Raw genomic sequence first — 15,175 nt, 5'->3', positions numbered from 1 at the left:
ATCCTATCCCAACACCTGGGGGGCAATAAGACATGAAAGGTAGTTTTAAAGCTGCACTCGTTGCATAAAGATGCAAGAGCTGGGAAAATCCATTTATATTTAGAACATCACGCAAAATTTTTGCATAATTGCCAGATATAATTGCCAGATATAATTTGCTCTTCAATAATAGTCTTATTATTATTATAAAATTTTGAATTTATATCATAAAATTTTTTATTTATTATGATTTCAATGGCTGTTAGAAGACGAATATATAATTGTTCATCTTCGTGTCCATAAAGAGCTAAAGACATTGAGCGATAGAAACAGTTACCATCGCCAATGGCTAATCTCGGGGAGTAATTATTTAAAATTTGGGGTTGAAAATTTTTTATTATTTTAGATGAAATAATGTCTTCCTTACCTATTAAATTGTTTTTTAAATATTTATCAGAAACTTTATAATGAATTTCTAAAAATCTAAGCTCATTTAATGCGTTTTTGATATTGCTATTCTTAATTAGCCTAGGTAAAGCATCATCAATTAAATAACACAATGAACATATATAATTATCATTAGAATCTGACCAATCTTTCATCATCTTTGAAGTTAATTTCGGGATGCATTTAGCATGAATCCATCTCCGACAAAAATCGCAAAAAATCCCAGATTGGTCCATTCCTACAATCACATTGCAATCACATTGCAAATATTACACATATCTGACATGGATAATAACTAATATAAATTGTGCAGAATTATAAATATAAATATATATTAAATTTAATTGTATAATTTTATTTTTTTAAGGCGACAAAGATTTTAGCTTGATATTTATAGTAGTGATCTGCAACTGGCCTAATTTTTCAAGCTAGGCACGGCCCGAAATTTTTTTAAAAAGAGTTTTGCCAGCCCTACCCGAATTTATTTAAATATAGAAATTAAATTTTATAATTATACTCAAAATAATATATATTATCTTATATGTCGTCTATTTCTACAAATAAAATATTTTTATTTTACATAAATAATTCAGCATAAAATTAATAAATTTAAATATATTTTAACCGGTCTCAAATCTTTCTATAAAGAAATTAATAAATAATTCAAAATAAAAAATAGATCTATAAGCTATGAATAATATTTTACAAAATTTAATATAAATTAAAAATATTCCCTAATTTTTTTAAAATTCTGGTTGGTCTCAAATCTTTCTATAAAGAAATTAATAAAGAAATTAATAAATAATTCAAAATAAAAAATAGATCTATAAGCTATGAATAATATTTTACAAAATTTAATATAAATTAAAAATATTCCCTAATTTTTTTAAAATTCTGGTTGGTCTCAAATCTTTCTATAAAGAAATTAATAAATAATTCAAAATAAAAAATAGATCTATAAGCTATGAATAATATTTTACAAAATTTAATATAAATTAAAAATATTCCCTAATTTTTTTAAAATTCTGGTTGGTCTCAAATCTTTCTATAAAGAAATTAATAAATAATTCAAAATAAAAAATAGATCTATAAGCTATGAATAATATTTTACAAAATTTAATATAAATCAGAGACCTGCAGAGGGACGATTTGTACGGCCAACACAACCCAGATTAAAAAATTTTAGCGGCCCGGTTAGAATTTTTTTTCCAAAAATTTTTACTGCCCGGCCTGGGTTTAAGAATATAAGGCCCTGCTCAGCCCAGCTCGTCCATGGTATATTTAGAAATTTAAAATACTGTCCGGCCCTGGTATTTGGGCCGGGCTGCCGGCTTAGGGCCTGGCCTGCAGGTCTCTTATATAAATTGTAATGTTAAAAAAAATTTTTACTTTGTATTTGAGAATTTATATATGAATAAATAATAGTTTTTTTACCTTTATATATATTCTATTGAGATAAATAATTATAATAATATATTAACCTTTCCATAACTGTAAACAACATTTTACAATGGTGAATAAAATATTATGTAAGATATTTCGAGTACCGTGTTATGTAATATACATTACATATTTACTAATTTTATAAAAATAATTTTCTTTTTAAAACTTTGAAATTTGAACTTGAAGTCCTACTTACGTTTAATTTATCAACTAAATTTATTTAATAACCACAGGTGTGCAACATAATTATGTAAGTCGTTTAATCTAAACTAAATTAATAATTAAATTTGACCGGAAGATTCATACAAAAACATTTGAAGGTATGAAGAAAAAATGAATTGTTCGACACTTTGTATATAAATTTATAGAGATACAAAATAATAAAAAAATGAATAAATAAGAAAAAAATGAGTGAATAAAGTGAATAAGAAAAAAATTCGTTAGCCTTAATCTTTTATTAAAACGATTGTTAGATTATTTATGACATAAATACCCAACGGTCTTTTTTAAGACCAATACCCAGCTATCTTTTTTAAGACCAATGCCCAACAGTCTTTTTTAAGACCAACACCCAAAAGTTTTTTTAAGACCAATACCCAACAGTCTTTTTTAAGACCAACACCCAACAGTTTTTTTAAGACCAATGCCCAACAGTCTTTTTTAAGACCAACACCCAACAGTTTTTTTTAAGACCAATACCCAACAGTCTTTTTTAAGACCAACACCCAACAGTCTTTTTTAAGACCAATACCCAACAGTCTTTTTTAAGACCAACACCCAACAGTCTTTTTTAAGACCAATACCCAACGGCCCTTTTAAGGGCCTATAAATTTTAATTGAAGTAAACTAGTTTTACAATATATGTCATAACTCCAAAAATAATGATGGAAACTTAAAATTTTTTTCATTTTATGTTAATATAAGTGAGTTTACATCAAATGAGTCAAAATAAAATATAAATAAATTTTAAAATCCCAAAAATCTAAAAAAAAATTAAAAAATTGACTAAACTGAGAATCCACATCATAACTCCAAAAATAATGATGGAAACTTAAAATTTTTTTCATTTTATGTTAATATAAGTTAGTTTACATCAAATGAGTCAAAAAAATAAAATATTTTTAAAATCCCAAAAATCTAAAAAAAAATTAAAAAATTGACTAAACTGAGAATCCACATCATAACTCCAAAAATAATGATGGAAACTTAAAATTTTTTCCATTTTATGTTAATATAAGTTAGTTTACATCAAATGAGTCAAAAAAAATAAAATATTTTTAAAATCCCAAAAATCTAAAAAAAAATTAAAAAATTGACTAAACTGAGAATCCACATCATAACTCCAAAAATAATGATGGAAACTTAAAAATTTTTTCATTTTATGTTAATATAAGTTAGTTTACACCAAATGAGTCAAAAAAATAAAATATTTTTAAAATCCCAAAAATCTAAAAAAAAATTAAAAAATTGACTAAACTGAGAATCCACATCATAACTCCATCATAACTCCAAAAATAATGATGGAAACTTAAAAATTTTTTCATTTTATGTTAATATAAGTTAGTTTACACCAAATGAGTCAAAAAAAATAAAATATTTTTAAAATCCCAAAAATCTAAAAAAAAAATTAAAAAATTGACTAAACTGAGAATCCACATCATAACTCCAAAAATAATGATGGAAACTTAAAATTTTTTTCATTTTATGTTAATATAAGTTAGTTTACATCAAATGAGTCAAAAAAATAAAATATTTTTAAAATCCCAAAAATCTAAAAAAAAATTAAAAAATTGACTAAACTGAGAATCCACATCATAACTCCAAAAATAATGATGGAAACTTAAAATTTTTTCCATTTTATGTTAATATAAGTTAGTTTACATCAAATGAGTCAAAAAAAATAAAATATTTTTAAAATCCCAAAAATCTAAAAAAAAATTAAAAAATTGACTAAACTGAGAATCCACATCATAACTCCAAAAATAATGATGGAAACTTAAAAATTTTTTCATTTTATGTTAATATAAGTTAGTTAGTTTACACCAAATGAGTCAAAAAAATAAAATATTTTTAAAATCCCAAAAATCTAAAAAAAAATTAAAAAATTGACTAAACTGAGAATCCACATCATAACTCCAAAAATAATGATGGAAACTTAAAAATTTTTTCATTTTATGTTAATATAAGTTAGTTTACATCAAATGAGTCAAAAAAATAAAATATTTTTAAAATCCCAAAAATCTAAAAATAAATTAAAAAATTGACTAAACTGAGAATCCACATCATAACTCCAAAAATAATGATGGGATCTTAAAAATTTTTTCATTTTATGTTTATATAAGTCGGTACCAAATCAATTAATCCAGAGCGAAGAATTATGCTCCTATAATTCATATTATTTTTAATTAAAAACTAAAATTTTAATAAATAACGCCATCTAGCGGAATATTTATTATGATATAAAAAATATATTATTGGTGTTATATTTTCTATATAATAGATCTGTTCTATACAAATTATAAATTTATGGACTACAATATCTTCTATATTCTAATTTATATATTTAAAATAATTTTAATTTTGGATAGATTTGATTTTTACTTTAAAAACATTTTATTTATATATTTAAAAATAATTGATAGGCAATAAAACAAAAATAAATTTTACCTGTCAATTCTCAGTTTACCTGTCAATTCTCAGTTTACCTGTTAATTCTCAGTTTAGTTACACCGATTTCTCGAAAAATGTTGAAAACTTTAAATATAGGACGTAATATGAAGAAGTGGGTGGTTAAACAAGTTATATATTTTTTATTAAAAACAATAAGTATATTTATAACCAGAATCAATGTTTTGCTAAATCCGCATCAACTAAGCCAATTACCTATGAGCAAACTATTTATAATATGCCTGAAACAAAGATATCTACTTTAAAAAATGGTATGAAAATTGCTTCCGAAGATTCTGGTCTACAAACGTGCACAGTAAGTTAAAGAAGTAAATTTTTATATATATTTATTTTAGGTTGGTGTTTGGATTGATGCTGGTAGCAGATATGAAAGTGAAGAAAATAATGGTACAGCACATTTTTTAGAACACATGGCATTTAAAGTACAAATATCCTAATATTGATGATTATTACATTAATATAGGGGACTAGTAAGAGATCTCAGGTTGATTTAGAATTAGAAGTTGAAAATATGGGTGCTCATTTAAATGCTTACACATCTCGAGAACAAACTGTATACTATGCAAAATGTCTCTCAAAGGACATAAACAAAGGTTTATTTTTTTATATATATAAAGTTTATAATTTTGATTACATTGCTAGCAATGGATATATTATCGGACATTTTATTGAACAGCAAGTTTGGTGAAGCTGAAATTGAAAGAGAAAGAGGTGTCATACTTAGAGAAATGCAGGTTTCAGATCAATATATGTTATAAATGATATTTAGGGCTGTGCTGGGTGCTGATACACAAAATAATAAATTTCACTTATCCAATATTCACTCCCATGCAAAAACTAATCAACAGTTTTGAGTGAATATTGGATAAGATATAATGTATTGACACAGCCATTGTTTAAGGTCAAATAGTATTTTATATATATATATATTAAATTATTTTGTTATTTTCTCATTATATCCTTAGATTTTTAACACCATAGTTTGAATTCTATTTTAATTATTTTATATTAAGTAGTAGCTTACTTTCTTTTCAAAAAAAAAATCAGGAAGTCGAAACAAATTTACAAGAGGTTATATTTGACCATCTACATTCTTGTGCCTATCAAGGAACTCCTTTAGGGAGAACAATTTTAGGACCAACTGAAAATATAAGGTTATCACCTATAAATAAGTATGTTATAAACTTAAAAAAACATCTTAAATCCCTAGAAGTTTATATTTCTTAAAGATTTATTATATTTATAAAAAAAATATAATGTATACAGAACAATAAACAGAAACCATTTGGTCAATTACATTAAGGATCATTACAAATCCACTAGAATGGTAATCGCTGCAGCTGGAGGTTGATTATCTATACATTTTATTCATTAGTAATAGGTTGCATGGGAGATTATTTTTTTATCATAGTGAATGTGTTAAAATTACGAGAAAAAAAATTAGTTTATTTTAATTAGTGAGTATACAAAATATGCATATTTAGCGCCAAAAAGGATAACTATGATAACTTATTTTAAAAATTTTTAATGTAAATTCACTAGGTATCAATCATGATCAACTAGTGGAGATTTCGGACAAATATTTTGGCCAAGTCACTAACAAATATATTGATTCTGAAATTCCATTGATAAAACCTTGCAGATACACTGGTAGTGAAGTAATATTGATTACCTTTAACATACAGATTTATTTGTATTAGTTAGATTTTTTTTTTGATTTGATTATGCCCTTTCTTAAATTTTAATTTATAAATAATCTTTGTATTTTGTATAAGATCATTCATAATTTTAAGAATTAGATTTTTGCCTTATCGAATTTTTGAAATTTCAGTTTTTTTCTTGCTTATTTTATGAAATCATGCTCTTAAAGGATGCTGATGCTATATTCTAATTGAACTAGTTTAGCATAGTAATTAGGGCTCTGCTAATTCACATATGTTTCACTGATCCAAATTAATATTGGTTCAAAACTAATACAAAATTTTTATCACCCCCCTCCCACACACACTCTTTGTACCAAATGCAATAAAAATTCCATATTTTCTTTGTAAAAAATCGAATTCATTTAATTTTATTTTTATATCCACATTTAAAACTTGAATTTAAAAAAATATATATTTAATAATTGTATGCATTTAATTTTGAATAAAATATATGTGTTGGTTGTTCAAATAATAATATTTAATTTCTAATATATTAGATTTTTTTTTAAAATAAATATGAGAGCCTCTAGATTTTTTGGCAATAAGCTTCTACTATGTGAACTATCTATATCCCCTGCTATTCTGAAAACAGACTCAGGTGGGACACTTGTTGCTGGAAGTGCCAATAATTTAAAAGCGATGTTTGATTAAGTTGCATATTTTTCAAGCATTAATTTACCAATATTCAAGTGGATATAATATCAAATATCATTGTTTCTAAAGTTATCTAATTGAACATAGATATAAAATTAGCATTGTTAAAATATTGGGTTAAACAGATACCAGCCAAATAAATAAGTCAGTTATAACCCAACCAAACAACACTAGATAAAATATGAAAAAAATAGTTATTACCATCTAGATAAAAAGTTTCTTTTAAATATCGATGATTTCTTTTAAAGTATGACAGGTGTCATCTACTTTACTATCAATTTCAATTATTTTATATCTGTCTTGTTTTTCTCCTCGACTATTGAATTTATCATTACCTAAATTATCAATAAAATCTAAACTCCTTTAATCGTTAATTCACCTTTCACAATTTCAACAATGGATATATATAACAACATTGCCAAATTGAACATAATTTTCACCCTTATTTATTTTTTGTTACCCTCTTAATTGGTTCGGTTCGATAACACCAGTCACCTTTGCTGCTAATTCCCACTCATATAATTGAGGGATTTCCCAAATCAGCATTATCGATAATGAACAGCTGTTCCGCCCTTTATTCGTTCTCGCAATCGTTAAGCACGTAAATAGGTAGAATCGACCGAATCTCTTTTTTTAGGAAACTATTTTTGTGGGAATGGAAGAATATTTAAAACGTTACAGATTTCTGTTAGGAACCATTTTGTGAAATACGATGCAAAATCTTGAAATGGGATTTTAAAAATTGTGAACGCCGAAAACATTTTTTTCTGGAGAAAGTAAGTTCCTGGGATTGACTAATTGTCCTGATCTTTGATGTTCAAGATTCTGTTCTTGAGCCTTTACGAAAAAAAAAATAGCGACAAAAGACAATCGAGTTTGAATTATTATTTTTATTGATATATTTAATTATTCAACTTTCCAATTTTTAACATGAAGCCTGAATATTTTTTTAACTCTCAAAATTTCCCATATTTATATAATCCTGGGAATTTTTTTTTAATTTCACGATATTCTGATCTCATTTCTGATTCTATTTTGCCAAAGGCGCAGATAGAACAAAAGCCACCTAAATTTATTTTTATTTTTCATTTATACTCTTTCCTCGAACATTTTTTTTATAGATTGATATTTTATAAAAATTTAGATAAATACATTCACATTCACGAATTATTAGGTTAGGGTAAGAGACGATGACATGCCTTTGGCTCACGTGGCTTTAGCTGTGGAAGGAGTTGGGTGGGAGGATGCCGACAATATTCCGCTAATGGTGGCCAACACTGTAAGTTACGACTATCCAAGATAAATGAATTAAGAAATGAAATAAAAATTTTGAATTTTCCAAATCAGGATTTTTATAGCAACATTTTGTAAAAAAAACTTATAACACGCGTTTTTCGTATTTTTGAAAAAATCTCTGGAATCATATTTCAGCGTTCCCTATTAATTTCTGGCAATTTTTCTCGAATCCCATTTCCGGAAAAATAAATAAATTGCCCTAAACTCCGGATCGATGAAGTATAGGCCCTCCTCGAATTTGTTATTAGACCCTCACGGGACATTTACTATATATACGTATATATCAGATGGTTGGCATGTGGGACAGATCCTTCGGGGCCGGCCCCAACACCGGAAGCAAGCTCGCCTCCATCGCGGCTCAAAGCGATAAGGTGGTTCACTCCTTCCAATCCTTCAACACCTGCTACAAAGACACGGGATTGTGGGGCATATACTTTATCTGCGACAAGCACGCCATAGATGACATGGTGTTCAATGTGCAGAACGAATGGTGAACTCTTTTTAAATAAAAAAATAATAATAATAAGAAACCTATAACTAGTGGGACAAGTATAGGAACCGTACTACAATGCCATTGGCTGTAGACGCCATAAAAAGGCATCGGATATTTAATAACCGGTACAGCCCTAAAAATTAAAATCGATGATGTATTTAAGATACGACCGAGCAACAACGAACTATAATTTAGGACATTTTGTATTCTTAATTACATTATAGCTTTCGAAAAAAACGAAAAATAAAATAATATTTATTTTTTTTTCTCCACATTTTTTCCCCCTCTTTCCGCGTGCGTGAAAAATAAATATATAGGATGAGGCTATGTACGAGCGTTACCGATTTCGAGGTTGAAAGAGCGAAGAATTTATTGAAAACTAACATGCTACTCCAGCTAGATGGATCCACTCCCATTTGCGAAGATGTCGGAAGGTTTTTTTTTTATTCTTGACTTTTATTTACTTCTTTTTATTTGTTCTTTATAAATACGATTTGTAATATACATTTCAATCAAACCTTGCGAGTTATCAATTTAAATAGTGAATATACCGGGTCGAACCCGGATATTCGCTATTCGAATCCGGGCGAATTTATAAAAACTTAACTAGAGGTCAGCGCTGCCCAGTCCGAAAGCCTCGTGTGTCAGGAAAATTTTTCGGGTCTGGCTGGACAAATTTCTCGAAATATTTGTAAAGGCAATTTTAACGTTGACATTTGGGCTAATTCGTGTCGCTTACTTTTTTTAATATCACCAACTGTCCGAACCCAAAGACCCGATAGATTTTCAGGGGTCGAGCGCTGGCCTCTAAGAGTTACTTAACAACACAGAATAAAAAGTCGGAGAGATACAATTCTTGTATTTTGTTGATGGATATTTTTATCTTTATTTATATATAAATCAAATTAGATTTAATACCTCTAACTTGATAATATGATTTTATTAGATAATATTATTTTATTACATATATAATATCCGAAAAATTTAGTTTATTTAAATTTCGATAAGTATAAATGCTATAATAATAATCATAAATGATAAATATTTAATTAGGCACATGTTGTGTTACGGACGTCGAATACCTTTCCACGAGCTGGAAGCCAGAATTAATGTTTGCACGTTGATTTTAATATAAATTATTTTTTTATTATTATTACATTAGTGCTGTAAAGTCTGTAAAGTAACTATCGTTACTAAAGGCGTTAAATTTTGGTGGGAAAAGTAACGCCATGCCTTACTTGCTTCGAAAAGTATCGAGAAACGCGTTTTCCCTTTTTTTTTGTGGAGTAATTGTAACGCAACACGTTACTCGATACTTTAAAAATGGTATATTTTATATTATATTCTTTTTTTTAAAACTTTGTAAATAATTTAAACCCGAGTTTCTTAATTCAGAATCAACCACTAAAGTTCTTGATTTTTTATTATATTTTATTACATTTATTTTTGTTGTACAATTTTTTTTTCTTCTTCTGTATTGTTATTTTTAATAATCAATCTTTTATTTATATAAACCTATTTTAAAAAAAATATATATTATAATATTAATTAATTTTAAAAATAATCCGCCATTTGCTTTGTCGGAATATTTCGGGTTTAATTTTTTTTTGTGGAGTGAAAAGAGAACATTCTTAGCCTCATAGGTGAAATGCAAGATTCTAGGGCCTAGAGTTTTTTTTAAATTTAAAGTTTTAGGTGAAAAATGGCCGTTATGTGTCTTTCGAATCTACTGGAGTATTATATTTGTCACCAGGATCTGGCAAGGACAATTTTTTTTGTGGAGTGAAAAGAGAATTCTTAGCCTCGTAGGTGAAATGCCAGATTCTAGGGCCTAGAGTTTTTTTAAAAAAATTTAAAGTTTTAGGTGAAAAATTGCCGTTATGTGTCTTTCGAATCTACTTGAGTATTATATTTGTCACCGGTATCAGGCAAGGACGCTAAGTCACCCTTGGCATGACCCGATGACCACTCAATTGTTCATTTGATAAGAGATTACCGAGGTTACGGCTAGGGAGTGCTCCTAACCATTCATGATCGTCAAATTTTCATTGGATAGTTGAATATTAAGGGCGAAAAGTTTTTGTGGGTGATTGATGGGAATGATTATTTGGGGTTTAGTCGAGATCATAGATTTGTTTATTAATCCCGGATGATAAGAATGATTAGTATAGCTAGAAATTTAAGGAACAAAGTCTGAACCACCCTATTTAGCAACTAATTGGGTGAGTGAACAGTTTAATGGTGATAATTTAATTGAATTTACCCTGAATTTCAGTCATGAAATACGGAATATATGTAAATATATTGGAATCTAAAGACATCTGTCAATTAAGAATAGACCACTCAATTAAAATTTAATACTTATTAAATATAATACCCTCCCATCCTCTACGACGCCCATTGAGTGCTTACCAGGGCGAAAACTGTTTTTGAACACCTTAAGCGCTCTCTGATCAAAATTTTGAAAATCGATTGGTTTTTAAAAAATAAATAAAAAGCATATTATTTTTAGTATTTTTTCTTAAAGTAACGAGTAACGCGTTACTTTTTTGAATATCGAATGGAACGTTCCTCTTTTTTCCACAATATGACGAGTTTCTTATGAGGCAATGTTTACAGCATTATATTTTATTAATATAAAATTATCTACAAAGCATTTCCTAAATTTATATATATATACAACTATTTTCATATTATTAACCTCGATGTAGGAAGTAGACGCGGACACGCTTAGACAGACCTGCATGGATTATATATACGACAAGTGCCCAGTTGTCGCCGCCATCGGTATAAATTATATATTTAACTTAAAAACGTTTTAATAAGTTTTATCGTATTAAGGGTTATTTTCTCCGTTATTTTTTGTTTTTTGGCTGATTACAAAATGGGGGATGAAAATCCTTTTTTTTTAGCCTGAAACACTATTAAATTACCCCCGTGTTTTTTTTTATGGAAAACTTAGTTCCTGCTTCAAATGCTTAGATTTTTTTTTATATGCCACTCGTGAGATTTACGCAGGAATGCGGACCCGGCAAAATTTTAGCCTCGGGTTCGGTTCGGGTTCGGTTTAAGTAAAAAAAATAAAAGGTGGGTTCGGTTCGGGTTCGGTTCGGGTTCGGTTTATGGAAATATTTTTGAACCCAGGTTCGGTTACGGGTTCAGCTCGGGTTTACGAATTTTTGAATTGATATTAAAAAACTAGACATAAATTTGGTATAAAAATAAAATTTTTTATTTTATTTATAGGCGCAAAAATACATTTAAAAATACGAAAACAGTCATTATATCAATTTTCAAAAATTTTATTTAGACGGATTAGCATAATATCTTCCAGGAGTTGTTCACTCATCCTCGATCTATGTGGTTGAGAGAATGAATTTCAAATGCGAAAATGATCTTTCAACGCTGACTTATATTAAATATACTTAGGTGAAAATATGATAAATTAACTTGTGGTTGTGCAGGAACGGCAAATAAGATTCGAGATAAAATATATAAATCAGGGTGCTCCAGCTTAGCAGATTCCCAGAAATGCAAAATATTTTCCCTCTTATCTAATCTTTTAAAATCGCTAAATCCAGTAATTATCGTTTCAGTACTTTTCTCTGTAATCGTTGGCCCTCTTTTATGTATTTTCTCCTGTCTTCCTTCCTTAAAAGAGAAGAGATTTCTTTCTTTCTAGTTCATCTTGTTCAATAATTTCATCGGAACTATTATAATCAGATAAAATTGGGGTTATGCTTTTAATCCGACTCCCTTTATTGTGATTTCTTTCCAGAGGTCTTTCTAAATTAGACAAATGATTACCAGACATTTTTAATTTGCAATATGAGCATACTTATTTATTTTCTATTGTATCAAGAGTAAAATGCTTCTCAAATATGACCTTATCTTTTATCTTAAATCTATACAATAATGAAGAACTTTTATTAAACCTTGAAATAAAAGAGTTAAAGAGGATAAATTTTAAATAGCAATGATTTCATATAATTAAAAAACAGATGTATAAATTTAATTTCAATTATAATTTACACTTCATTAATATAAATTAAATATTAATCTGAACAAAAAATAAATCGATATAATAATTTTTACTTTGACTTGTTCATTCTTTTAATTAGTAATCTTTGAGACTAAGTTAAAAATTAAAAATAAATGGCGCGAATGTATTTAATTGCTTTAAATTTATTTAAACACTCCAATAGGAATCTTTGAAAATAAATTTTAACAAATGAAAGATTAAAAAATGGCGTAAATGAATTAAGTTGTTTAAAATTTATCATCACTTCACTAGAAAGGTATTGTGGATAATATTATAAAATCTCGATTAAATTATTAATATTTGTATTTACACTCCAATTAGAAATTTTTAAACATAATTATACCTGTTTTTTAGGAACATTTTTTTACTATAAGCTCTTTTTATAGCCATCGATTGAAAATATACATTCACTTTTAATATATATATATATATATTCATTTTTTATTTTTATATTTTGTTTATATGTTTTAATGATTTATATAACTAGTGTTAGTAATAAAAATAAAAATAAAAAATTATACAAATATCTTAATATATGATTTTAAACAATACACTGAACCCGCTTGAACCTGGGATCATAAAAATTCCTAAGACCGGTTCGGGGTTTTAAAAATTTTTATAAATGTGGTTCAGGTTCGGATTCAGATTTTTTATCAAAAACCCGGGTTTACTCCTACGGGTTCCGGTTCGGTTCAAATCCCGGTTCGGATTCCGATTTTTTATCAAAAACCCGGGTTTACTTCTCCTGGTTCAGGTTCGGTTCTAATCCCTGGATTTACGCAACTTTACAATTCGTATATAACTTATACATGTTTTTTGGAGTGCGATATTGTGTGCGGTACAGATCCTGACTGAACTGTTCTTCCAATTGCTGTAGGGTTATTTTCTAAAACATTTGCCTTTAAATCAGAGCCTCAAGTCTCGTAAGGCTCTAACTACATTTCGAAATAATTTTAACGGGAGATTTCCATTCTTTTAATTAAAAAATTAGAAATAAGAGCCTATGTCCTAGGACTAAAATTGATAACGTTTCTTCATATAATTTTTTTTAAAAAAAAGATTCGGCTATTCGATTTGACTAACCGAATATTTGTTTTCGGTTTTATGTAATCGAGCATCGATTATTATCGAATGGCGAATTATTATATTTATAACGTAAATACGTAATTTAACAGAATTATTATATTTATAACGTAAATACGTAATTTAACAAAATTAATATTTTATAAAAAAAAAATCATCGAATAGGTCCGATAGAAAATTTGTTGGATTACAACAGAATCCGAAGCGGGATGTACTGGCTGAGAATATAATCGCGCTATAAACTACCAATATGATCGATCATTCATGTTTCCCACTATATTATTTATTTTTATTGCAAGAAAATTAATACATTTTTTATAAAAAAAAAATATGGAAATATTGTTGCCAAAACTAAAAAAAAATGTTAGTTCAATATTTATGACTTGTCTTAACAAATTAAACGTTTGCACATTTTTATAATAAAAAGGCGTGTTGGGTGGATATATATATACTTAATTTATTATCGGTTCGGTAAGCTTATTAAAAGGCATATCAGAAATTGGGCCTTAAGAAATTTTTAATTTTATATAAACATTATATCTGGCCAAAGTTTGTAAATCTTTATTTAAAACCCAAAAGAAAAAAGTATAAACAACTTTTTATTTTACGTATTTAACGGAGATGTACCGGCTTTAGATCCTATCTTCTTTTATTCAGCCGTTAAAACGTAATGTAATATATCCCCAGTGGGTCTATATATTGCGCGGCTGAAAAAAATAGCCTGATTAGATAACATTGGACATAATAAATTAACTCCCACTTTGTACAATTCAATTTTTTTTCCCCTCTTAAACACTTTTGTTTTGGATTCATTTGACTCCATCTTGTCTCCTCTCTACGCTATATCTATGTTAAAAATTGATCACTCTTTCCTGTCACTCCAATGTTATAAATTAATATCTGCACACCCACTTCACAGCTTCCGTCGTTGTGAAAGCAGCTGTTGAGGTAACCCGGTTTATTTTACACAAAGGAGGCAAATGCATTGCGCTTGGCTGGGAAGAAACCCCCTACCATTCGTAATAAAACGCTTGATAGAGTCAATCACTAAAATATGGCAAGTGTTTGTTTATATGTTTATACTATATTTAAAAAACAATTAATATCTAACTTAGTTTAAAAAAAGTGTCCATATTTTTGCTATGATAAAAAAAAAATCAATTTTATTATTGCTTAATTTTTAAAGAGGGGTTGACCAATCTACAAATGCCAAGGTAAATTACAAATATCTAGGTAAAAGTGTGTTTTTTTTATGATCTTAATTGTATGAGATTCATTTTCATATGTTATAAACAGGTAAAATTTAATCTTTTAATATAATGTTTAAAATTTTTATTATATAATTAT

General features: G+C 27.6%; 1 protein-coding gene across 1 annotated transcript; it reads left to right on the top strand.

The window, feature by feature from the left end:
* The first annotated feature begins 4,611 nt into the window (after window positions 1-4,611).
* Window positions 4,612-14,259, top strand: LOC135931142 (mitochondrial-processing peptidase subunit beta-like). Its single transcript, XM_065468043.1, has 14 exons — window positions 4,612-4,667; window positions 4,712-4,852; window positions 4,893-4,979; window positions 5,021-5,150; window positions 5,200-5,291; window positions 5,605-5,711; window positions 5,824-5,903; window positions 6,100-6,215; window positions 8,089-8,193; window positions 8,498-8,700; window positions 9,021-9,137; window positions 9,757-9,814; window positions 11,415-11,490; window positions 13,994-14,259. Exons 1-14 carry the CDS (start codon window positions 4,614-4,616, stop codon window positions 14,056-14,058), a joined length of 1,431 nt encoding a protein of 476 aa, XP_065324115.1. The 5' UTR covers window positions 4,612-4,613; the 3' UTR covers window positions 14,059-14,259.
* The last annotated feature ends 916 nt before the right edge of the window (window positions 14,260-15,175 follow it).

Source organism: Gordionus sp. m RMFG-2023, chromosome 1 (assembly GCF_954871325.1).
Source record: "Gordionus sp. m RMFG-2023 chromosome 1, tfGorSpeb1-WG-v2, whole genome shotgun sequence".
Classification (NCBI taxonomy): domain Eukaryota; kingdom Metazoa; phylum Nematomorpha; class Gordioida; order Chordodea; family Parachordodidae; genus Gordionus; species Gordionus sp. m RMFG-2023.
The sequence above is the reverse complement of the archived record's forward strand: the minus strand, read 5'-3'. Positions and strand labels throughout refer to the sequence as shown.

Coding starts and splice junctions, on each gene's coding strand:
- LOC135931142 (XM_065468043.1), top strand. CDS start 4,614: ATGTTGAAAACTTTAAATATAGGACGTAATATGAAGAAGTGGGTGGTT. Junction 5,712..5,823: donor GGACCAACTGAAAATATAAG/GTTATCACCTAT, acceptor TAATGTATACAG/AACAATAAACAGAAACCATT. Junction 5,904..6,099: donor GGTAATCGCTGCAGCTGGAG/GTTGATTATCTA, acceptor TAAATTCACTAG/GTATCAATCATGATCAACTA.